We start from the raw sequence: 23,181 nt of genomic DNA on the forward strand, positions 1-23,181 counted from the left end.
GCAGGCTCAGCTCCATCCGCAAAGAGCCTGACATGGGGCTTGAACTCACGAAACCTCAAGATTATGACCTGAGCCGAAATCAGGAGTCGGGTGCCCAACCGACTGAGCCACCAGATGCCCCAATATTTAATATTCTTATAAAAAATTTCCCCCAATGACTTCAAGAAATTGTATCCTATAACTTTGTTGTAATTATTTAACCCCATCTCACATTTTTGGACATTTAGGGTGTTTCCAGCTTTTTCTTATTCTGAAAGGGCCAGAGATAGTTTTTATTATAACATTTTTTCCTATTCTCGCCTATTTATATTTTCCTATTGTATTATTTTTTCTAGAATATAATATAATACAATACCATATACTTTAATGTAATGATTAAGTGTAACCGAGTGACATGTCGTATTCTTTCCTCAGGAAAAATCATCAAAAACAGAATTAAGTAGTGAGATCAAGGTTGCCCTGTTATACCTTTCCCAAGTGGTGTTTTGCAAAAGCTACAAAAAAAAAAAAAAAAAAAATCACATTTCACTGCCTTTGGTAGGGAAACCTCTGTGGAAGTATAATTCTCAGAAGAAAAGAGGAATCCTACCACGGTTTTGGGGATTCACTGATTAGAAGTTTCTGTTTAGTCAGCTGGGTAGCTACCCAAGGGCTCCCACACAAGGAGATAGGTACGCGCAGGCGTGAGGTGCGGAACATGAACGCCGGTTCCCAAGGAACCGCCAAAAGGACTTGGCCAAAAGGAGAGCAAAATACAAGCAAGGAGGTCAAGAGGGTTAATCACAAATTGTCATTTGGCAGGTCAGCCATCACATTGCTAGAACGGGTTATCAAACAGGTTCAGAAAACATGAGCAAGTGGCACCTGGGGGCTCAGTCGGTTAAGCGACCGACTTCGGATCAGGTCCCTGCTTCGGCTTCTGTGTCCCCTTCTCTCTCTGCCCCTCCCCCGCTCGCTCTCTCTCAAAAACAAATAAAACAGGAAAAAAGAGAGAGAGAGAAACCACAAGCAAGGTAAAGCAGTTAGAAGTAACATCATACTGTTCGCGTCCTCACGCGGTCCTGGGATTCGACATCGGAGATAATACCGCTGTGGTGTCAGCTCTCAGTTTCAATAGTTTTGAGCTTGATGCCTGTGTGAGTTCACTCTCATTGATCTTATCTGCATTACCTCTAAGCGATGATGACACCTGCTACCCTATTGAGTAGGAGCTGGTGTTTTTAGTTCCAGTTTACTTTACACTAAGTAAGACGTGGGGTTAGACATATTATTAAAAAAAAAAAAAAAAGACCCCTAAAGCATTTACCGGGTATAAAAAAAGACTGAGAAATCCTCACATTTCTTTATTTTAGAACATAAAATCGGTAGCCAGAGGAGCTATAGGTATGGGGCTCGATATTTAAATTCCATCAGAGAGATTCATTAGAAAACTGGGAAATTGTTTAATTTCTGGCAGGATTTTGTTTTCAGGTGCGCACCCGATCGGAGCGTTCGATTACGACTGCTTTTCACCCCTTGACTCTAAGAGCGCCCCTTCCTCTCTTTCTCCACCCACCTCGGTCCTGTTTTCCCTTCCTTCTCCCTCTCACATTTCTTTCAGGGTTTGCGTAACGTTCAGGCACAGAGGAGGCCGGGAGGTAGATTTAGATCTGATCGCTGTGCAGGAGGAATTATGAAGGGGGGAGAGAGAGAGAGAGAGAGAGGCAGTTGCCAGTGCCTGAGTGATCGAGAGAGGTGTCTGGGAGGAAGCCACACCTGAGCCAAGCCCTGAAGGGTTTGTAGGGTTGTGGCAGATGGAGGAGGACAGAGATGCTGAGGTTGACAGGCCGGTGGGAGGAAGTGGCCGGGATGCGGGCGGCGGGGAAGGGAGGGGTTGGCAAGAATGTTACCTAAAGGTGAGAGAGGACTTGGGGAATAGCGGGGCCAAGGAGCTGGGAATTCTGTGTGTTTGGCACTCCAGCCTGCAGGGATGGGGCTCATCGGCCTGACAAATGTTAATGAAAAGCTCTCAGCAGAACGCCAGGCATGTATTGGCCAATATGTTGGCGTGTCGGAGGCACTCCCGAGCTTTCTGTGACAGATGGAGAAACCCCCAACCAGGTGTAAGCGTCAGCCGCCCGTGTCACCCAAACACAGTCTCACAAACACCCGGCTAAGGCACTTGCTTCCACCCAGCTGGAAGATCATTTTGCCAAGATAAACTTTGTCTATCGTGAGCCTGTTCATATCATTGAAATGACATGGCTGGTCTGCTTTTGTGATGTAAATAATACCTGCTTTAAAAAAAAAAAAAAAAGCCTTGCAGGGCTCTATACCCCATCCCCCCAATCTCTGAGAGTGGTGTGAACAGACCCCAAGTGATGGCTGGGGGTGGAATCTGAAGCCCCCGCCCCAGTCCCCGCCCCCACCTCTGCAGGGCTGCGGGGAGCCCTGTGAGCCCCTCTCACACCGGGCCTGAGTGAGATCAGTCGTCAGAATAAACGTGCGTATGTTTATGGACCCACAGACCAACTGGGAGCCCTGTACCCACCCCAGGAAACCGAGTGAGAGGTTCGAGGCTCGCTGGGTCACGAAGCACTTACAGCTCATGCAAATGCTGTACCCGCAACCTCAGCTTTGTACCCACAAATTGCACAGACTTATCGTGGTCTCTGTAATCCCTGCCAATCTCCAGGCAGGAGAGGAAGGCAGCGCTGGGCTCTCCTGGTAAAGGGAGATGGCTGAAAAACAGGGGCGCCTGGGGGTGCTCAGTCGGTTGAACGTCCGACTCCAGCTCAGGGCACGATCTCGCAGTTGTGGGTTCGAGCCGGGCTTCGGACTCTGCGCTGACAGCTCGGAGCCTGGGACCCGCTTCAGATTCTGTGTTTCCCTCTCTTTCTCTGCCGCTCCCCACTTGCGCTCTCCCTCTCTCTCAAAAATAAATAAACATTAAAATTAAAAATAAAAAAAAAATAAAAGGGAGATGGCTGAAAAATAAAAATTAGAAAATTGGCATTAACTTTCTCCTTCTTTTTTAGTTTACAGATGCTAAGGTGAGGCATTGTGGGTCCCTACCCCTCCAGGGAGCATATCAGCTATTGTTGGCTGAACCTGTTACGGCTATTCCCAGGGTAACTCCTTGCATACACACAGGCTCCTGACTCCTTGCACTGACTCTTTGCATACAGACAGGCTCCTGACTGCATACACACAGGGTCCACCCTTCTGCACGGAGCTGGGGTCATGACATAGGGGTTTGGAGGAGCCTCAAGACCCCAGGTTTTGCTTTGTGAAAAAGAAGTATCCATAATTTTTATATCCATTGTCTTAACCACCCTCCCATCCCCCAATATGGTCACCTCCTGCAGGCCACAAGACAGCTGTGCACCCCAGGTTACTTTGAAATGGAAGCCTCCATAAATAAGACCCAAGATTGAGTTTAAGAATTTGGTTCAACTGAAAAATGTTAAGTCGGGAAGAAAGAAAGAAGAAAGAGGAAAGAAAGAAAGAAAGAAAGAAAGAAAGAAAGAAAGGGTGAAGGAAGGGAGGAAGGAAGAGAAAGAAAATAGAAAGAAAAAGAAAGAAAGAAAGAAAGAAAGAAAGAAAGAAAGAAAGAGGAGGGGTGGAGGAAGGAAAGAAGGAAGAGAAAGAAAATAGAAAGAAAGAAATAAAAAGAAAAAGAAAGAAGGGAAGAAAGAAAGAAAGAAAGAAAGAAAGAAAAGACAAACCGAGTTTAAATGTTGGAAAGACAGCCCAAGTTTACAGTTTAGCAAACCAGTGTTGCCCCAGAGCATCAGTAAGGAAGTTATAGCAAGGACTGAGCCTTGGTATTTGTCATGATCACTTTGGCTTATGCGACTAGTACCGCCTATTTATCCATCAACCTGGGGATGATTTGTGAACTGAAGACAGAGGCACAGTTTAAAGGAATTGCAGCTCTCAGCTGCGGTCAGCCTGCACATTTAGAGTGCGGGTCGTAAGCCCAGAGACCTCAAAGACCAGATGAGGGGCTGGGGTCGCTGGAAGGGATTTGGAGACTGTGGCCTCACCTCTAACTCCTGGGGCCATGCAGAAACTCGGCTAGTGTGACCATATCTGCCAGTCTTTTTCTGGATGTAACAAATCTGATTTTCAAATGCTGGCAACTACTAATTCATCTAAAACAGACAAACAACACATCCCTCCAGCTGCCTTCGCCCTACGGGCCACCTGTGGTTTGGAATGACCGTGACCCAGTCATTCTCAACCAGGTGCGCTCATCTGTGGAGTTTTAGAAACCATACACATAGGGCTCTGGGGTGGCTCAGTTGGCTAAGTGTCCACGATTCTTGATTTTGGCTCAGGTCATGATCTCACAGTCATGAGATCAAGCCCTGTATCGGGCTCCACACTGAGTGTAAAGTCTGTTTGGGATTCTCTCTCTCTCTCTCTCTCTCTCTCTCTGTCCCTCCCCAACTCACGTGCAAGCTCTCTCTCTCTCTCAAAAAAAAAAGATAGATAGATAGATGATAGATAGGTAGATAAAAGAAGCCATTTACATGCCCAGCATATACCCACACTAAAATTCTTGGGGAAGGAAAACTAGACATGTGCCTGGTGTTTTTAACACATTAATTTTATTGTGGGAAAATACCCGTAAGATGAAATTTACTATCGTAACTATTTTGAAGTGTCGAGTTCAGGGGCGGTAAGTTCGTTCACACTGTTGTGCAACCCTCACCACTGTCCACCTCCAGACTTTTTCATCTTCCCGAACCGAAACTCTGTCCCCATTACACACGAACTCCCCCTCCCCCTCCCCCCCAGCCCCCGCCCCCCCCCCATCCTGCTTTCTATCTCTATGAATTTGACCCCTATAGGTACCTCATGTTAAGTAGAAGTACAATATTGTGTCTGGTTTCTTTCACTAAGTGTAACGTTTCCAGGTTCATCTGTGTTGTTGTATGTATCGGAATTTCCTTCTTTTTTTTTTCGGGTGAAAAACACATTGCATTTTATTTATCCATTTAGCTGCGGATGGACATCTGGGCTGCTTCTACCGCTTGGCCATCGCGAACAGTACTGCTACGGGCAAGGATATATAAATATGGGTTGGAGTCCCTGCGTTCAATTCTGGACAGGCCAGAGGATGACAAAGCCCCCTGATGATTCAGAACTCAGGTGCTCTTTTAGAAGCTCTCTCATAACTGGTCCCATATCTGCCCTGTGTTTCAGCCATATGACCTGTCCCATCACACTACCTGACTGTTATAGGTGAACAGCGAGTCTGGGTGCTAGACTCCGCTTAACCGGACAGATAAGGAATTAGCCAAGGGAGATTGGCTAGCTCATCAAATCAATGCAGAGGCTGAGGAACATCCCGGGCAGGGGCATCTGATTGACGTTGCCTAGACCACAAGCCCAAGCTCTGGGTGCCCGGGGCCGGGCAGAGGGAATATATGCGACCTGGGGCTTCCAGAGTGGCAGTGGCTGGGGACGCAGCCCCAACAGGAAGGGGATTCATGGTCATTGCTAAGAGCCAGCTGTACGGGCTCACCCAAACGCCTGTGTGAGCCTCTTCCCAGCTCTGGCTTCAGGGACATCTCAGCGGTGGCTTGGACTGAGCCATGGTGGGAGCCTTTACACCAGGGGAAGGAGCAAACACAACAAATCAGGGCTCAGTTTTCTTTCTTTTTTTCTTTCTTCTTTTCCCAGAGAGCCAGAGCGCACCGATGGCTCATATACCAGATAGCCAAGTGACATATGTCAACTATCCAGGGGAAATAATTAGTGATTTCTGCAAAAAGGTTACTGAACTGAGTTGAAGGAAGGACAGAGAGAGAGAGAGAGAGAGAGAGAGCATGAGCAGGAGTGCAAGTGCCCATGAAGTCTGGATGTATATTCGCAGGGGTAACGACAGCTGAGAACGGTACTATCCAATAGAAATATAATTCAAGCCACATACGTATATGGAAACTTCTTTCTTTCTTTCATTTCTTATTCTATTTATTTATTTATTATTTATTTGTGTTTATTTGTTTATTTATTTTTAAGAAAGAGATGCAGGGCTGGCACATGAGGAAAAAAAAAGAAAAGCTCAAAAGCACATCACGTGTCCTCATTTGTTTTACTTTCCAAGTGTCTCTTGTGCATTTAAACATTGTCTTTTAGGGTGTTTGGGTGGCTCAGTCGGTGAAGCTCCAACTTTGACTCAGGTCACGATCTCACAGTTCGTGTATTCTAGCCCCGCATCAGGCTCTGTGCTGATGGCTCAGAGCCTGGAGCCTGCTTGGGATTCTGCGTCTCCCAATCTCTCTGTCCCTCCCCCGCTCATGCTCTGTGTCTTTCTCTCTCTCAAAAATAAATAAACGTTAGAATTTTTTTAAAATAATGAACATTGTCTTTTCATGCCCAGACCTAACTTTATACTTTTTATATTTTCAAATACCCAAACTTAATCTTATATTTTCCACTTTCTTCTCTACACATATAGGTGTATACAATGTTAAATTTTCCAGTAGCCATGTTAAAAATGAAAAGAAACAGGTAAAATTAATTTTAATAATACATTTTATTTAACCAGTATGTTCAGAATATTTCCACATCAGCATATAATCAATATAAACGTCTTAGTGGAACAGTTTGCTTTTTTTTCTTTACACTAAGTGCTCAGAATGCAGCGTGCCTTTTACGCCTATAGCACACTTCCATTCGTGGCTTTACATCAATAGCCACGTTTCAGCTGCTCAATAGCTATGTGTGTCCAGTGGTTGCCACACTGGACATTACAGGCTTAGAGCAGTTCAGGAATGGTGAACTGAGGTCTTCAGACCATCCCCCAGTGGTGGGTTATGAAGGACAGATGTGTTCCTCTCTTATAGATGTGGATATCAGAAATCCCAAAGTCGCATACAAGTGAGTTATGTATGCGTGGGCCATTCTCTGGTTGATTCAGGTAGAAGGTGGGTCATTTAATACAGATCCTATGTTACGAACGAACCATAAATATTGCTGGGGATGTTGAACATAACCTTAAAAACATGAGCATATGTGGAGTGAGACAGGAGGGAGAGAGGAGACAGGACAGCTGAGTCCCCTGTGTGAGTGCAGGTGGCAAAGGATTCTCACAACCTTGCCAGACGGGTTCTCCCCTCTTTCCAGAAGACACATCTACAATGTACCTCTCCCCAGTGAACGACTAGACCCTGTTTAAATACGCTCGTGGAAACAGGTGCTGTCTATATTGTCAGTCGGGAGGTTTACTTGGGAGGCTAATTTGACTATGGCTGGAAGAGTTTTTCTAGGAATAATCTTAGGAAACTCCTGTACACGTGCAAAGATATATAAGCAAGGAAATTCATTCAAATAGTGAAAACAACTAGAGCGCTCGGCCAGGAGGAACTGGTGCAGTGATTTACCGTATGTCCATCCTGTGGAACACTCGGCAGCCACTAAAAATGAGACCTGTGTGTGTTGATAGATAGATGATAGATACATAGATAGATAGGTAGGTAGATAGATAGATAATAAGGGACATAAAAAGAAAGCCACAGTATATCTATAGTCACAGAAAGAAAAAAGCAAGTTGCAAAACCAACTGAATCAAACACCACTGGACCACCCGGGTGGCTCAGTTGGTTGAGCATCCGACTTTGGCTCAGGTCATGATCTCATAGTTCATGAGTTCAAGCCCCGAGTCAGGCTTACTGCTGTCATCACAGAGCCTGCTTTGGATCCTCTGCCCCCCCCCCGCCCCTCCCCTACATTCTTTCTCTCTCGAAAATAAACAAACATTAAAAAAAAGAAAAAAAAAACAAAAGAAAAAATAAACAAAACACCCTGAATAAAACACCATCTTCGTAAGAAGGCAAAAAATGGTTTGTTTTTTTCTGCCTCGGCATCAAAAAGAAAATTTCAAAAAAATACCATCGGGTTACCTGAGGGTGCGAGGCTCTAAGGGGAGGCTTTAGGGAGGGCGGTTTGCCTTTTTTACTTTATATACATTGATGATGTTTGAAATTTTACAGTGAGCATGGGTTGTTTCTAGAGTCATAAGAGGACATAAAATAACAAGTAGACATACGATATTTTACAAAAAAAATACCCAGTGCCGTGGAGGCTATCAGGACACACGTTCTTAGGCCCTGAGGGTAAGAGTGTAAATCGGTCCTATCTTCCTGGAGGGACCTACTTGCCAACACGCCTTATCGATGTGATGGCCTTCAGGGTGTGACCCCACCTCTAGGGATCTTCCTGGGATAAACCGATAGAAGGCCTGCAGACGTGCACACAAGGATGTTCATTACTTCGGGACTTACAGCAAGGGGAGAAATTCACGTTCACTCACAGGGAGTTACTTGGGTCAGTCTCAGAATAGACCACGATGCAATCCAGGCCAAAATGGTGATGCACCAATGGGTTTATTGGCAGAGAAAGCTGTCCAGGGTCTATTGTCAAGGGAAGAAAGCAGGTTACAAGACAGTTTGTATATTTCAATTCTGATGTGTATCATGCATTGGCCTATGTGTATAATACTTCTGTTGAGAAGAAAATCTGTAACAATATATAGCAGGGCATTGCTTTCTCGGAGTGGTGAGATTATAGACAATTCCTATTTTCTTCTGCATTCTTTGTGAAATGGTCTAATTTACGTGCCTCATCTAATCCTTTTATTATTTCAAAAAGTCACGAAGAGCTCGCTTAATTTTTTTTTCCAGCCAGTTTCAAAATTTCCCTCTGTTTCTCTCAGAAGTATTCTGAGGTATATGGAGTGCCTGGGTAGCTCAGTCGGTTAAGCGTCTGACTGTGGCTCAGGTCATGATCTCACGGTTCAAGAGTTCGAGCCCCGCATCAGGCTCTGTGCTGACAGCTCACAGCCCAGAGCTTGCTTCCGATTCTGTGTCTTCCTCTCTCTCTGACCCTCCCCCTCTCACGCTTCGTCTCTCTCTTTCTCTCTCAAAAAGAAATAAGCATTTAAAAAATTAAAAAAGGAAGCAAAGAAATATTCTGAGGTAGAAATCGTGTATTAGCCATCTTGGCACCTGTGAGCTATTACCGTGCTGTGTGGGGCATGGGCTGGGACCCACTGCCTGTGAATCTTGTTTCAAAGGCTTTTAATACTGTTGCAGTTGCTGTGAACCAGGGGAGGTCACCTGACCTAGGATGGCCAAGTATAATTCACAAAGTCTCATAAGGGCTCTTTTCAAATTTTGTGTGTGTGTGTGTGTGTGTGTGTGTGTGTGTGTGTGTGTTCTAATTTAAAAAATGAACTTAAACCAGTTTTTTCTTGGGTGGGGGTGATCATTCCATTGGAAGAGGCTACTCGTGTCCACATTAGAACCAAGCATGGCTCTTTCGAAAGCCATGGCAAACATTTTTCAAATGCATGTGTTGATTTTAAAAATCTGACCTGTGTAACATTGACTGCATTCAACAACCACGACATCAAAGATTGGCTGTCTATCCCTTATCTTGCTGAACCATCTCCCAGCGTTGAGGGTTTGGGCCGGAGTGTGTAAGGATCAGGCATTGATTGCTCAGAAGACAAAACACCTTTATGTTACCCAGTTAAGCACTGGGGTGATGTGGGATCGTGTTCCAAGACTCCTTATGTTTAATGTTCAAATGTGCTCTGATAGGGCCACCCCAGGACTCCCTGCATGGAGTCACCAGGCTTCCAGGCCACGGAGACACCCCTCCAGGGGGAAAAAGCCAGGACTGAAGACCTGGGCCCAGCCCAGGGAGGTGCCCCCTCCTCGCAGGGCTTCAGACATCGAGGCTGGAAGTTCTGCTCAGCGGGGCTGACCACAGGGCACCGGCTCAGTCCAGCTCCACACGCGCCTTCCCCCTTGTTGGGCTGGATTCCCTCTGCTGCCCTCCACTGTCGACCCCAAGCCCTTAGCACAGGCCAGGCACCAAACAGCATCCCCCAAAAAATGCTCACTAACAGTGCTGACCACTATTGCTGCGGCTGTGCTCACGGGCACCGTTTAATCTGAGGAGGTAAGCACCACTATTGGGCCCATCTTACAGATGAGAATATAAAGGCTTAAAGAACTCATGTATAAACCTGCACAAGGGAACAGACAGCTAGGGAGGGTGAAGCAGGGATTGGAGTCAACGCTGCCCCTTACACCCCTGTTACCTCACCCCCACCCTGGGATCCCGGCCAGGGACGACACTGTGGCCTCATGGGTGACATGGGAGTGGCCTTTGCAAACCGGGAGGGGGTCAGGAGGCTTGCCTCCATTGCTGTGCTGGAGTCTAGGGGAAAAAAAAAAATCAGGGACGCCGGTCCTGTCTGTATTTAAGCCTTTCATAATTTTGTTCATCATGTATTTCCGCATCAATTTTGATTTTTAAAAATGTTGTAAACGGTGTTAACTGAGTTTCTGGTTTTTTTTTTAATTTTGCTTTCAAAGAAAGTGCCACACTGGCCCCACACTAACCTGGCTGGCCCTCCTTGTTTCTCGATGCTGTATTTCCTCATAAGGCCTAAGTAGCAAAAAGCAGGTCTAAGCCGTATTTCGCTTCATGAGACGAGTTTGCTTACTGAGAATATTTTGTCTGTCTGTGCATTGTTGACCGGTTGAAGATGGATGAATGTAGGTAATAATTATAATGTATATTATAAATACGATAAGAAATAGATGAAAATATTATAATTATAATATATATTATAAAGAATTATAATTAATGAGTTTGAACCAAACATAATTACTATTTAAAACTCAAATATTGGGGCGCCTGGGTGGCGCAGTCGGTTAAGCGTCCGACTTCAGCCAGGTCACGTTCTCGCGGTCCGTGAGTTCGAGCCCCGCGTCAGGCTCTGGGCTGATGGCTCGGAGCCTGGAGCCTGTTTCCGATTCTGTGTCTCCCTCTCTCTCTGCCCCTCCCCCGTTCATGCTCTGTCTCTCTCTGTCCCAAAAATAAATAAAAAACGTTGAAAAAAAAATTAAAAAAAAAAAAAAACTCAAATATTAATAAGACTTCCTCCCTCCCTCCCTTCCTTCCTTCTTTCGTTCCTTCCTCATTTTAACCAGTGCTTCTATCGAGGCACATTCCTGCTCTAGAAATCTGCTTTAGGCACCATCCCACAAACACAGACACTATTCTGAGACCTGATGGTCGTCCTGGCACCCTGCAGGCAGCCACCGGGATAACTGCAGAGGAGGCCTCCTCAGCCCCACCCCTGTCTCACTGGTGGGAAGGGCCAGCACCTTGCAGGGAGCCTATCCCAGGCCCAGCTGAGTTCTCTTCAGCCTCAGTGCCCAGAGGATGACTCAGTCAGTGATTTCATTCACCCAGCCTGGTGTTTATGCCACTCGCCACAAAATGAGTTGATACTGTTTGGAGCTGTCCTGAGCTGACGCTATGCAGGGAAGGGGGGTGGGGGGTGGGGGGTGAGGGGGGGGTGGAGAAGCTCATCCAGTCAGCTTGTGGCCTCTGTGACCAAAACAGCTGAAATGTTGTGGCTTCTGAGGGACTCATTGTCTACTAGTCAATAGGTGAGGAGGAGGAAAATCCCAGTGTCCTCCCTCCCCCTCTACCCTGGAGAAGCATTTTGGCCTCCGTGGAGGCTCAGCTTGGAAGGACGAAGCTAGCGTTGGATTCCATAGAAGAAACCCCACAAAGGACGCCAGCAGGTGCAAGTTACGGCCAGGAGGAGCTGGGGGTGGAGGGGGGCGTTGAGAAGACAGCTTTGCTCAATTCAGACAGATTTCTACCTGGCACCATCAATGCTGTTGCCCTGGGCCTATCCATAAATTGCAAGAGAAGACGGAAATGGTTGCGAGCCCGCCATGGCTTTCTAAACAACCATTCACAGTATACAGAGTCACGTAAGTCACGTATTTCTAGCCAGTGGAATGAATTGCATGGGAAAGAAAGACCATCCCCATTACAACAGGCGCCGTGCTAACGGTTCACACGCAATGCCCCATTTGTGTCCCGTGAGGAGGGTCCTGAGACGACCAGATCTCAGAGATCCAAAGGCGCAAGTGGCCCGTTCAAGGTCAGGGGGCCGGCGAGTGGAGGGAGCACTAGTAAGGCACAGCCAATGGGCAGTGCGCATCAAGGCTTCACGGGGAAGAGAAGAAAGGAGGGCAGGGAGGAGGATGGGAGAGGGGACCGGAATTCGATCGCCCTGGAACACAGCACGGGTTCCCAGGAGTGGAGGGAGAATGAAGTGATTCCTTTCTCCTGTCTTTCCCGTGGATGGGGGCCCAGCACCACCAGCAGCCTCTGCCCCCGTCCCCTGCCCCCCCACCTCTCCCACCCTGCTGCCCAAGCAGGCAGGTCTGTGATGGGAGCTAACGACTCTCCATCTGAGTTGCTGTGGGTCTGTGTGAATGTAAAAGACCAAAGGTCACCTTCTTAGTGCCCTCAAAGCCCTTAGGGCCATGGATTCCACGGTCACGAGTGATATCAAAAGTTGTCTAGGGGCGTCTGGGTGGCTCGGTTAAGCGACCAACTTCCGCTCGGGTCATGATCCTGTGATGTGTGCGTTCGAGCCCCGCGTCGGGCTCTGTGCCGACAGCTCGGAGCCTGGAGCCTGCTTCGGATTCTGGGTCTCCCTCTCTCTCTGCCCCTCTCCTGCTCACACTCTATCTCTGTCTCTCAATAATCAATAAACGTTAAAAATTTTTAAAAAGTTGTCTAATATAATTTTTTTTATTATTTTTAGGGGGGGAGTTTTTTTTTGTTTTTTTTTTTTTAAGTAGGCTCCACGTCCTACGCGGGTCTTGAACTCACAACACCAAGATCAAGAGTCGCATGCTCTACCGACTGAGCCAACCAGGTGTCCCTAAAAGTTGTCTATTAGATGGGGTGCTGCGGTGTCCAGCTTTTTTTTTTTTTCTCCACTGGCGGTGAGTGCAGTGAGAATTGTGGCTTTTACCTCCTGGCCACGACTGTCCCTGACAGAGCACAAGACTGTAAAGAGCCAGGACCGTGGGGAAAAACATCACTAAAACCGCCAGGAGCAAGCAAATGAAACAGAACAAAGACAGTAATGACAGAATACTCCCCTTACCCGGTAAGGTGGAGGAAACGACAACAAATTATCTTCAAACGTTTTCTTTACCCATTCGTCATCTGCGCAAAGTATTTCTTAAGGTCTGAATTGGACGATACTTAACGATCACTACCGCGGAAAGCTTTTTTTGTTCCTTTGGTTTTGCTTTTCGTTTTTTGCCTGGAGGCTCACTGTGATGGAAGGACCAGGGGCACATAACGTGTTCAAAGGTGCAGGCTACGTGGCCACTGTCTTCTGCCCCAGCCACATCCCTGCGTCTCAGTGCTGTCTTTCCTTACATCGGCCACCACCAGAGCTGGAAACATTGGAAATGACTGTGGGCTGGGACACAGTGAAACCTCGCCGTCACATCGATTAGATGCGTTCCGAGTAATATCGACCTGATGCAAAGCTGGAAGAGGAGGCAGGTGGGAGAACCACAGCCTTGACTGCTGAGGAGGAGGAAGGGAATTTAGGGAGGACGACCCACGGGGGCCGGGGGGCGGGGAGAGGGCGTCTCCCTCTTCCAGGCAAATCTTGATTTCTTTCAGTGTCTGGCTTCTATGACCTCCCTCAACCAGCCTCAGCTTCCTGAGCGTTTACCTCCTCGTGCTTCAGTGTTCTTATCTGTGAACTGGTGTAATCCTCGTGCCACGAAATGAAGTCGTGCATGTAAAATGCTTAGGCCACTGCTTGGCCCCTGATAAACACAGCGTTAGCTCCGGCCAAGGCCATTATCATGGGTATTCCTAGCTGTGATACCCGGCCACCTCTGCTATGAGCTGGTCTACCTTCCCACCTGCCTGCCCCCAGCTGAATGAGCTTCTCCTTCTCTCTCTCGTTCCCCAGATGAGTGTTCTACTCTGATCTTGTTAGTGTGGAGTCTCTTGGTTGTCACCACTTTGTCACTCTCTAAGGAGGTGCCCGGATTACTTGGGACACAACCGCCCTTCCTGATCCCAGGGCTCCCCACCTCCAGCGAGCGTTTTCTCCCCAGGTCCAGTCACCTACCTGTGGCTGGTATTGCACGTGCCGCGCCCACCGTCACGGGTGCCCTGTCCTCTATCCCGGGGTTTGGTGGCAGCCAGGGCTTACACTTGGCAAAAAAAAAAAAAAAAAAGATGCTCCCGTTGTTGAGAAAATCGGAGCCCATCAGCATCAGAACACTGAGCATCTATGTGGAAACCCTGAGGGACCCCGCAAAAGAGAAAGCCCCCAAGACACCGTTTTCCCTTTCAGCCCGCTGGCCTTGCCTGTCAGGTGGCTGCTCCCTTGCCTTCTGCAAGTTTTGCTTTCTGAAACCCCGATGACAAACATGTAACCATCAGATGCTCTCTCAAAGGATTTGCTTCGCCTCTGCCGCTCTCTGTCACCGGTCTGGGCCTCCCTCGGGGCTAGGGGGCAAGGCTGCTGGAGAAAGTTCAGGTGACCGAACTGTGGCCGGGCACCTGGCAGGGGATTGGTCCTGCGGCTGCCTTTTCTGGATGCCACTCGTAGGGGTAGACCGAGAGCCGAGCCAGAGAGGCTGGAAATGGCCAAAGGCCACAGATTTTCCAGGAGGCGGGAAGAACGTGTTCGTCTCTTGCTGTTTCCGGGACATTCTGGTCCCAGCAAGGCAAACCAAGGAAGTAGCTTCTGCCTCCCCAAAGCAGGTACTGGTCCCTGGCTACCTGTGTGGCCTTAAGCCTGTCTCCTGAATTTCCCAGGCCTCAGGTGCCTTATTCAGCGGGGAGGAGGGTGGACAGATGACCCCGGAGTTCTCTCACTCCATGAGCACTCTGTGGGATTTAGAGATATGATCTGGCACTTGTGGCCTTTGTCCCGGGCAGGGGCCCACCTGCATGTTCTGTCCTCTGTGGTCATTGACGAAGTCTGAGTGAGGGAGAAATGCACTCCCTTTGCTTTCAAGCCAGGTAATCCTCCCCCTCCCCCCCCTCCCCCCCCCCCCCCCCCCAGCATCAGGCAGCCTGTAGTGTTTAAGGACGTGGACTATTGACCTGATTGTCTTGGGCTCACAGCCTGAGCTCTGGCCCTTCGGTATTAGCCAGACACAAAGGGGAAAGTTCTCTGATGGGGCAGCTAATCCCATGTGGACAGAAAGAATTTGGCTTAATTTCTGATCAGACATCTCAGCTTTTATGCTGGGCTTAGAAGGGACGGAATGGGAAGTGCTTGAGGCCATCTGCAGGGTCTCCATCAATAATGAGGCTCGTCTGTGTGTAGATAGAGGAATGGCTTTCTACTCTTTTTTTTTTTTTTTTTTTTTTTACATCTTCAATTTGGTAGGAGAAGCTGGGCACTGCTTGGGGAAAAAAAAGTATTTCCCTACAACTAAAATCTCCTTGATAAAAGTGAATTTGTAGTTTTGGAAAGAACACACCATTTTTCAGACGTTTGCTTCTTGAGCCTACTTCGGTAGAAGCGGTGATCTCCTTATTGAATGCTTACCGAGTGTGCAGAAATGGAAGGGGTAGTGAATGAGCCTGACGGTGTCTTCTCGAAGAGGTGCACTTTCCCAATAGATGTGCTCTGCGCCATGGTGAGAAAAGGCATCGGTTTTTCATGGCTCTTCCTAAACATCACCTTGTTCTCAGCGAACATCACCTAAACTTCACCTTGTTCTCAAGGTCATGGAGCGTTCTTGTGTGGCAGAAAGAAAAGCCTTTTCTCTTGCTGGCTTCTAGGAGGTCTGGCTAGCAGGCTGGGGCTCTGAGTATTGACCATTAACATGGACCCAGCCCCTCCTGCATACCAGGAAAGTCCACAAAGGCTAGGTGGGTGACCCGAACCAGACGGGCACGTGAAAGCAGTTTTGTCGATAATCTGACCTTTGGAAGATTGACGTGCTTCCCATGCTTGGAGTGGCCCTCTTCCTTCATGGGGACAATTACCGCCTAAGTCATATGTTTCTCAAGGTGACATTTTCATACCTGCCGTAATCCGTGACCCTTAGAGGAGAACATCTGTAAACAGACCATCACTACGGGCTAGGTCAATCCCATGGTGCATTTGGTCTGCAATTTACTGATTGCTCACCTGGCCTCCTATACGTATAACAACATAATGTCGCAGGGCCTCGTGTATTTACCCCTTACGTTTCTCTCACTCTGATCACTGCGATTGCGTGTTGGTGTTGGGCTGGGCGCAGGGACCCTTCGGGCAGCTAGTCACATGTTCTTTCTCATCTTGCTTCTGAGGCCCCATGTACCTTTCATTAAGGAGCCTGCCTTATTCCTTTTCATCTTTCCCAACCTCTTCAAAGAGCAGGTTAAATTGGTTCCTTCTTCAAAAAGCTCACTCTGGCTAAAATCAAGTGAGGTGGGCACATCAGCTAGCTCCCTTACACATGGGACACGGCAGTGCAGATTTGATCCAACAGCCACACTCTATAACATACATGTCTAGGCTTAAACGCTGCACCTGCCATGTGCACCGCCCTGCCATAGAATTTGTTGAGAGGACTAACTCTGTGTTATTGACACTGTATGTAATCACCTTTTTTTCCCCGTTTCATCCTATGGGACTCTTGGATACTCACTGATGCCATTTTTCAGGATGTAAGCTCCGTATAAGGAGCGAGTCTGCAAATCTTGCTTGGTGCAATGGTTAATAGATGCTACGTGCAGGCAGATAACTTAAATATTAAGCCAATTTATAAGTAGAGATAGGAGGGAGACCACACACCCGCTTCTCTGCCCTGGATGTTCCTGTGTCTTTTGGAAATGCCTTTTGGAATGATGATGGCATTTAAGTCATGGAGTTGGGACTGTGGGAAGAACTGTTTACTTCCAATCTCTCAGAATGGTTTGTTTTGTTTTTTTTTTTCAGGGAGGACCTGATTTGATTTTGATTTAGTTGTTGATTTTTACTTTTTCTTTGGGACCTTGTCAAGCTGCAAGGTCAAGCCAGGACGGGCATTAAAGAACCAGAAAACCCGGATTCAAATTTACTTATTACAAAAGCCTGTTGACTTTTCTGATGGTGGAGTCTAAGAAGAATGAGAGACGCTTTCCCGAAATGGGTTGGTGAATACAGCTTCTTTCTCTCATGTCCTCTCCTGCTTCCTCTGTAAGGAAACAGACATTTAACTGAAATGGTGAGGAAAGCAATTCGATCTTTCTAGCATTCCGCACCCCCCCCAACACGTTCTCCAAATGAATGCTCATCACCCCAATGTGTGTACATACCTCAGATAAACCAACATGGATAAAATTAAGTCACCTCATGGGGTTACTTTCATTTTCTGCAGGTTAAAGGGGACACCTTCTCCTCTCTTAAACCTCTGCCTTTAAGCAGTGGTTGGATTTCATCAACAACTACGAAATGTTTAAATATTGTATGGGAACAAATTACTATTCAAGATTCTTTGCAATATCACCAATCACATAGGGGAGCTTTTTCACCTCTCAGAATAGAGCGATGTCCAAGGTCATGATTTCAGAGGAGACCACTCCAAACTTATATAAAGAATGGGGGAGAGCCCATGTATGTATGATACTGTTTAAGCTTCTATCCACTGAAATAGAAAAGGTGGATTTTTGAGAAAGATGGTAACATACAAAATAATTTTACGATCAATGTATTTTTAAACTCATTTTTAGGGGCACCTGGGTGGCTCAATCCCTTAAGCCTCAGGTCATGAGCTCAGGGGTGGTGAGTTCGAGCCCTACACGGGTCTCTGCGCTGACAGCAAGGAGCCTGCTTCAGACTCTCTGTCTCCCTCTCTCTCTGCCCCTCCCCTGCTCTCTCTCTCTCTGTCAAAATAAAGAAATAAACATATAAAAATGAATAAATAAACTCATTTTTAGAGGAGGAACTTGTAGTCAAGAGACCCATCTCCCAAACCTGGCTAAGAGCTAACTCCACCCACTCACCTTCGGTGGGGTCCTTAGATTTCTGCCTGATGCCTGAACTTGACAAGCAGTTGCCTGTTCATTGAATCATGTTCCAAATCAGGAAGCCAAGTTTAAAAACTCTGGAACCCGGTCGTATTTAACCACTGACTTCATCCCCGGGTTCTGAATCCATCCACACACCGGGGCATTTTTCTTAACAAACAAATCAGCGGGGAGGGGGGAAAGGTAAGGTCTTTAAACATTTTATTTTGTGGATTCTTCACAGAGCAAGAAAACAACGTTAGAGATAAAATAAAATGCCAGTTAAATTCGGCTACTACCAACAACCAAAACCTTAAACACAGAATTCAAAGCAAGCTGCTGAAAGATCGTAAAATAATCTTGGGTGCAATAATTTGTTAACGTCTGTAACAAATCAAGACGGGTCCTCTATGCAGTTTTTCAACTGTAAAGCTGCGAGAAGGCCTGCCCAGAGCGCTTTTCAAGGACCCCTCACGCAAAGGGACAGCCCAGAAAGCGCCATCCCGCCATCGCCGCCGCCACCGCAGCGGGGACCCGCCGAGCTGCCGGTTGGGGGGTCAGATCCTCCTCCGCGTCTTGAAATGAGAACGTTAATTAGCGATCGTGCTTTCGGACAAGACGGCGGGCGACTGCGAAGGGCCTTGTTACCTATTTTAGACCTATTTAGAGACCGCCGCCTGCGTCAAACGTGCTTGGTTTTTGTTTTTAAGCAAGCGCAAAGGTTGGTTACGCTACCTTTGGGGAAGGGGAAACAAACTGGTGAATCTCAAGTTCTAAACGGTCTTTTAAAGAAGATCCCAGGATTTAAGAGCGAATAATCTCCGCAACAAAACCCCTGGTTATGCGATTCGGAAAAATCGCACTCTAACGGTCAGGGTACAAAAGCGGACCGACTTCCCAGCCCAGCACCCCCAACGACCCCGGCGTTAGCATCGCCGCCTCCCGCCGCACCGCGAGGCCAACCGTCCGGCCGCCGCCGAGGGTCAGTCCTTCTGCTAAGCCCGGGACCGTCTGCACGGACTAATTGGTTATTCTCGGCTTCCTGAGGTCGGGCAGCCTTCTCTGACAGGCCTTGGCTGGTGGGAACCAGGGTGCCTGTGGCCTCTGGCTGGGGAGAAGGAAAAGAACTCTTTCCCTGCCCTCGGAGAGCGGCCACTCGGTCCCCTGACTTGGCAGGTGTCGCCTCTTTGAGCCTTGGCGCTGGGACCGGCCTCCTGACTCACCCAGAGCAAGCCGCGCTGTGCCTGAAAATCCACGCCACCCCCCACCTAGCGCACGACTCCCGGACCGGGGGAGACCGACGCTGGGCAAGAGTGGGGTTGGGGGGCGCGCCCCTGCTGCCCAAAGAAGCTGGAATCCACTCAGAACCCCAGACGGCCCCGACGCTCCGTCGAACACCCGCTGGCGTCACTTTCATTTCCCCAGGGTGGGGGCGGGGAAGGGGGCGCCCCACAGTCCCTTCCTCTGGACGAGAAGGTTGGAAGTGTCCTCCGTGCCCCGCCCGGCTGTCCCCGGGTGCGGGGCGCGGAGAAGCGGGGCGGCAGGACGCCGGGCCGAGGTAGCGCCCCGGGCCCGGGCGGGCCCTCACTTGGAAAACTGTGCCTGCACGGCGGCCAGGCCCAGGCCGGCGGGGACGAGGTGCGGGAACTTGCAGACCGCGCAGGTGCAGAGGCCCGGGCCGGCCGCGCCGCCGCCCGCGCCGCCGCCGGGGAGCGCGAACTGGCCGCACGGCGGCTCGTCCAGCGCCAGCGACAGGTACTTGGCCGGGCGCAGCGCGTCGGGAGGCCCCACGGCGCCGGGCGCCAGCAGCACCGAGCCGGGCGCGGCGGCCAGCAGGGGCAGGCCGGCCAGCAGCAGGCGCGGCGCCGCGGGCCCGGCGCCCTCGCCCAGCGCGCGGCGCAGCTCCTGCAGCGAGCTACCCAGCAGCAGGATATAGTTGCGGGCGAGCAGCAGCGTGGCGATCTTGGAAAGCTTGCGGCCAGGCGCGCCCTGGCAGTGCGCCGCCGAGTAGGGCAGGATGACCTCGCGCAGCGCGTCCATGGCCAGGTTCAGGTCCTGCATGCGCTTCCGCTCGCGGCTGTTGATCTTGCGCCGCAGCTGCTGTTGCTGCTCCTCTTTGGCGTCCGCCCGGGAGCCGCCGCCCGCGTGCGCGCCGGACCCCGCTCCGCTCCCCAGCTGCTCGGCCGGCGCCTCCGGCTTCTCGCGCGCCGCCTTGGGGAGGACGGAGGCCGTCGTGGAGGAGGAGGATGTGGAAGAGGAGGAGGAGGAGGAGGAGGAGGAGGAGGAGGAGGAGGAGGAAGGCGGCTGCCGGTAGCCCACCAGCTCGTACAGGGAGGCCCCGAGCTGCACGTCTCCGGGCCGCTGTGGCCGCAGCATGGTCGCGGGGGCCGCGTTCACGCGCGCCTGGGAAAGCGCATAGTACATCTGGGGGGCGGTGGGGGCGGCCGAGGGCGCCCTTCAGTAACGCCCCGGGGTGGGCCCTGCGGCAGGCCGCCCCTCCCCGCGGGCCTGCGCGCGGGGAGTCGATGGCGGGGCAGCGGGCCGCTCCCGACCCCTTTAAACCGGCTTGGGAACCTGCGGGGCCGCGGGTCGCTGGGCGCAGCCAATGGGGGCGCGAGGCCGGGTCCAGGCGCGCGCTCATTGGCCGCCCCGCCTCGGGCCGGCGCGGAGGTGCCGCGAGCCCGGCCCTGGAAGGTTATTGCGAGCGCCAGTGAGGGAGTCACAGGACGGGACCCCAGAGCGGCGGGAAGGGACCGCGCCTTTCCGGGTGAAATGCGGTGGCGCCCGCAGAACGGGTTGCACTGGTGAGGCCAAAGGTCGTGTGCCTACCCCCTCCTCCTCCCTGCCTCTACTTTATTGTATACACGTGCATATTCGTTTTATTTAATTGCAGTCCTGTATAAACACAACACTACCTTAACCACGGTAACGTACACATAGTGTTGAGTCCGGTCCCATTGTCGGGCACCCAGGCACAGAGCTCTTCATCTTGCAAAACTTGAACTCGGTGCTCCTTAGGCAGCGAGTCCCTACCCACCAGTCTGCAACCTTGGCAACCACCCTCCTTCTGTCTGGGCATTTGACCACTCTAGGTACCTCATTTAAGTGCAATCCTGAAGTATTTGTCTTTTAGTGACTGGCTTGTTTTATTTAGTACAATGCCCTCAAGGTTCACCCATGTTGCAGCACGTGTTCGAATTTGCTTCCCTTTTAAAGGCTAAGTGATGGTCCTGTGTGTGTGTGTGTGTGTGTGTGTACCATACTTTGTTTACCCATTTCTCCATGGAGGGACGGATGCGTTGCTCCCACCTTTTGGCTTTTGTGAATAATGCTGCGGCGAACATGGGTGGAACGTGGTTTTGTTTGTTTGTTTTTGTTTTGTTCTTTGTTTTAAATGAGTGATTTCCTGCCAGGTCTTGAGGACTAAAATCTGGGCTCAAGGACTAGAAGAATCAGAATGGCTGCAACTGGCCACTCCGTCTCCCCGCCCTCGGATGGACAGATCTTTAAGGGACTTAGGAGCTTTGGGGGTCATCTTTCTTTCCTCCCCGAAAGGGACATGTATTCATCCTATCCGTGACTCCGCTCTCTAAGCCTCACTCTTGTTTAAGGAAAAACTCACACAGAAATCAGCCTCTTATCAGAAACAAACAAACAAACATCCACCCACACACTCGTCTCTGTTGAGGGTGGGACTATATCTTCCTCTTCCCTGAATAGCACTACTTGGTGGCTATGAATATGACTGCAGCCTTTCGTCATAGCCTGGGGAAGAGGGCCTTGGTATCTAAACCTCTGTCATCTGCTTAGCCCCTGTGGCCATGAAAATCTAAAATAAAACCAAGGTAGCATGGCTTCCAGGATCTAGTAGTTCCAGGTGGCTAGAGGCCATCTATAGGACAGCACAGGCAGAGAACATGACCTCCATCACAGGAAGTCCTGCTGGACGATGCAATGTCCAGGGACCAGAAAGAAAATGGGCTCGTCCACCTTGATCCTCCTTGGGGCGAGAAGAGGGACGTCTGTCACCATGGGGACTATTTGCCTGGGCTTGCTGATTTCAGGGCTGTTCCCATTTTCTTCCACCAACATTTGCTCCATAGGCTCACCCTGATTTCTGCTTCCAACCCCCCAGCTCCTGCTCTGCCTGTGATATCGTGTCCATGGATTGGTTCAACCCCAATATGACTTTCTTCTTGAAGCCTTGATGATTTCTCATGTTTTCCCCCCTCTCATCATGTTTTGACGAACCATCGATAGCATTTCCCTTGACCTAGGTTGTTAGGTGGAGATCATCTCTGCATTTGGGTGTGATTGTTTGGAGGGTGGGGACCGCATATTCTCTTCCGTATCCTTCCGAAGTCCAGCCCAGTGCTTTGCAGCTACCGTGTGTCCAGGGGGGCGTCTAGGGATTGGTCTGAAATCTCTCCGGGTCACAGGCTGTCCCTTGAGATGTTCAGACTCCCAGCATGCTTTGATCCAAGAGTTTCCTGTGGGTTTCACAGCGAGGGAAGGAACCTGGTAGGAGCCCCTGACCCTCAGGAGGCCTTGACTTGACAAAGTGTTGGAGAGGTCGCTTGGGAAGAGAGACGGGGGCCTGGGCAGGAAGGAGAGAGACCAAACAAGTCACCTCACAATTTCCAGGCAGGTTAGTTCAGCAGCTCACTAATCATTTGAAAATCATTCTGCTTTTCGAAGCATTTTTACAGATACCTGATGATTCTCGCAGGAGCCCTGTGAGCTGGGCATTTTTAAAAAAAAATCCCTGCTGTAGGGGCGCCTGGGTGGCTCAGTCGGTTGAGCGACCAACTTTGGCTCAGGTCGTGGTCTCACAGTTTGTGAGTTTGAGCCCCGTGTCGGGCTCTGTGCTGACAGCTCAGAGCCCGGAGCCTGCTTCGGATTCTGTGTCTCCCTCTCTCTGTAACCGCCCACCCCCCCCCCCCCCCCCCGCCACTCATGCTCTGTCTCTCTCTGTCTCAGAAATAAATAAACGTTAAAAAAAATGTTTTTTTAAATCCCTGCTGTAGGTGGTGTAACTGAGGCTCCCGGGGGGTAGTGGGTCTGTGGGGTTGACAGCGTGCCTTCAGACAAGAGAGGCAGAGCTGCACCATTAGTGGCTGGCTTCTAGAATTCCCTCCAGCTGGATCAGGCTTCCAGCAAGCCAAGAGGAGGCCATGATGGGGAGGGTTGGCGACTGGGGTAAAGGATGGAGGGCCAAGCCTGGGCCAAGCCAGTATTGACGAGTTGATGGATTCCAGCCAAGCCTCAGAAGAGAGGGCTCACGGGATCATGAACCCTCACCAGCCCCCTCTGGCAGCGCTCATCTTCACC

General features: G+C 49.8%; 1 protein-coding gene and 1 long non-coding RNA gene across 2 annotated transcripts; both read right to left on the reverse strand.

The window, feature by feature from the left end:
- Nucleotides 1-16,561: 16,561 nt before the first annotated feature.
- On the reverse strand, nucleotides 16,562-19,431 carry LOC122230485. Its single transcript, XR_006207461.1, has 3 exons — nucleotides 19,074-19,431; nucleotides 17,848-18,021; nucleotides 16,562-17,039 (listed from the first exon to the last, which is right to left on the reverse strand). It is a non-coding gene; the product is annotated as an uncharacterized LOC122230485 (long non-coding RNA).
- A 3-nt stretch (nucleotides 19,432-19,434) lies between these two features.
- OLIG1 (oligodendrocyte transcription factor 1) lies at nucleotides 19,435-20,309 on the reverse strand. Its single transcript, XM_042956276.1, has one exon. The coding sequence runs from the start codon at nucleotides 20,272-20,274 to the stop codon at nucleotides 19,435-19,437; it is 840 nt and encodes a 279-aa protein (XP_042812210.1). The 5' UTR covers nucleotides 20,275-20,309.
- Nucleotides 20,310-23,181: the final 2,872 nt, after the last annotated feature.

This window comes from Panthera tigris, chromosome C2 (assembly GCF_018350195.1).
Source record: "Panthera tigris isolate Pti1 chromosome C2, P.tigris_Pti1_mat1.1, whole genome shotgun sequence".
NCBI lineage: Eukaryota > Metazoa > Chordata > Mammalia > Carnivora > Felidae > Panthera > Panthera tigris.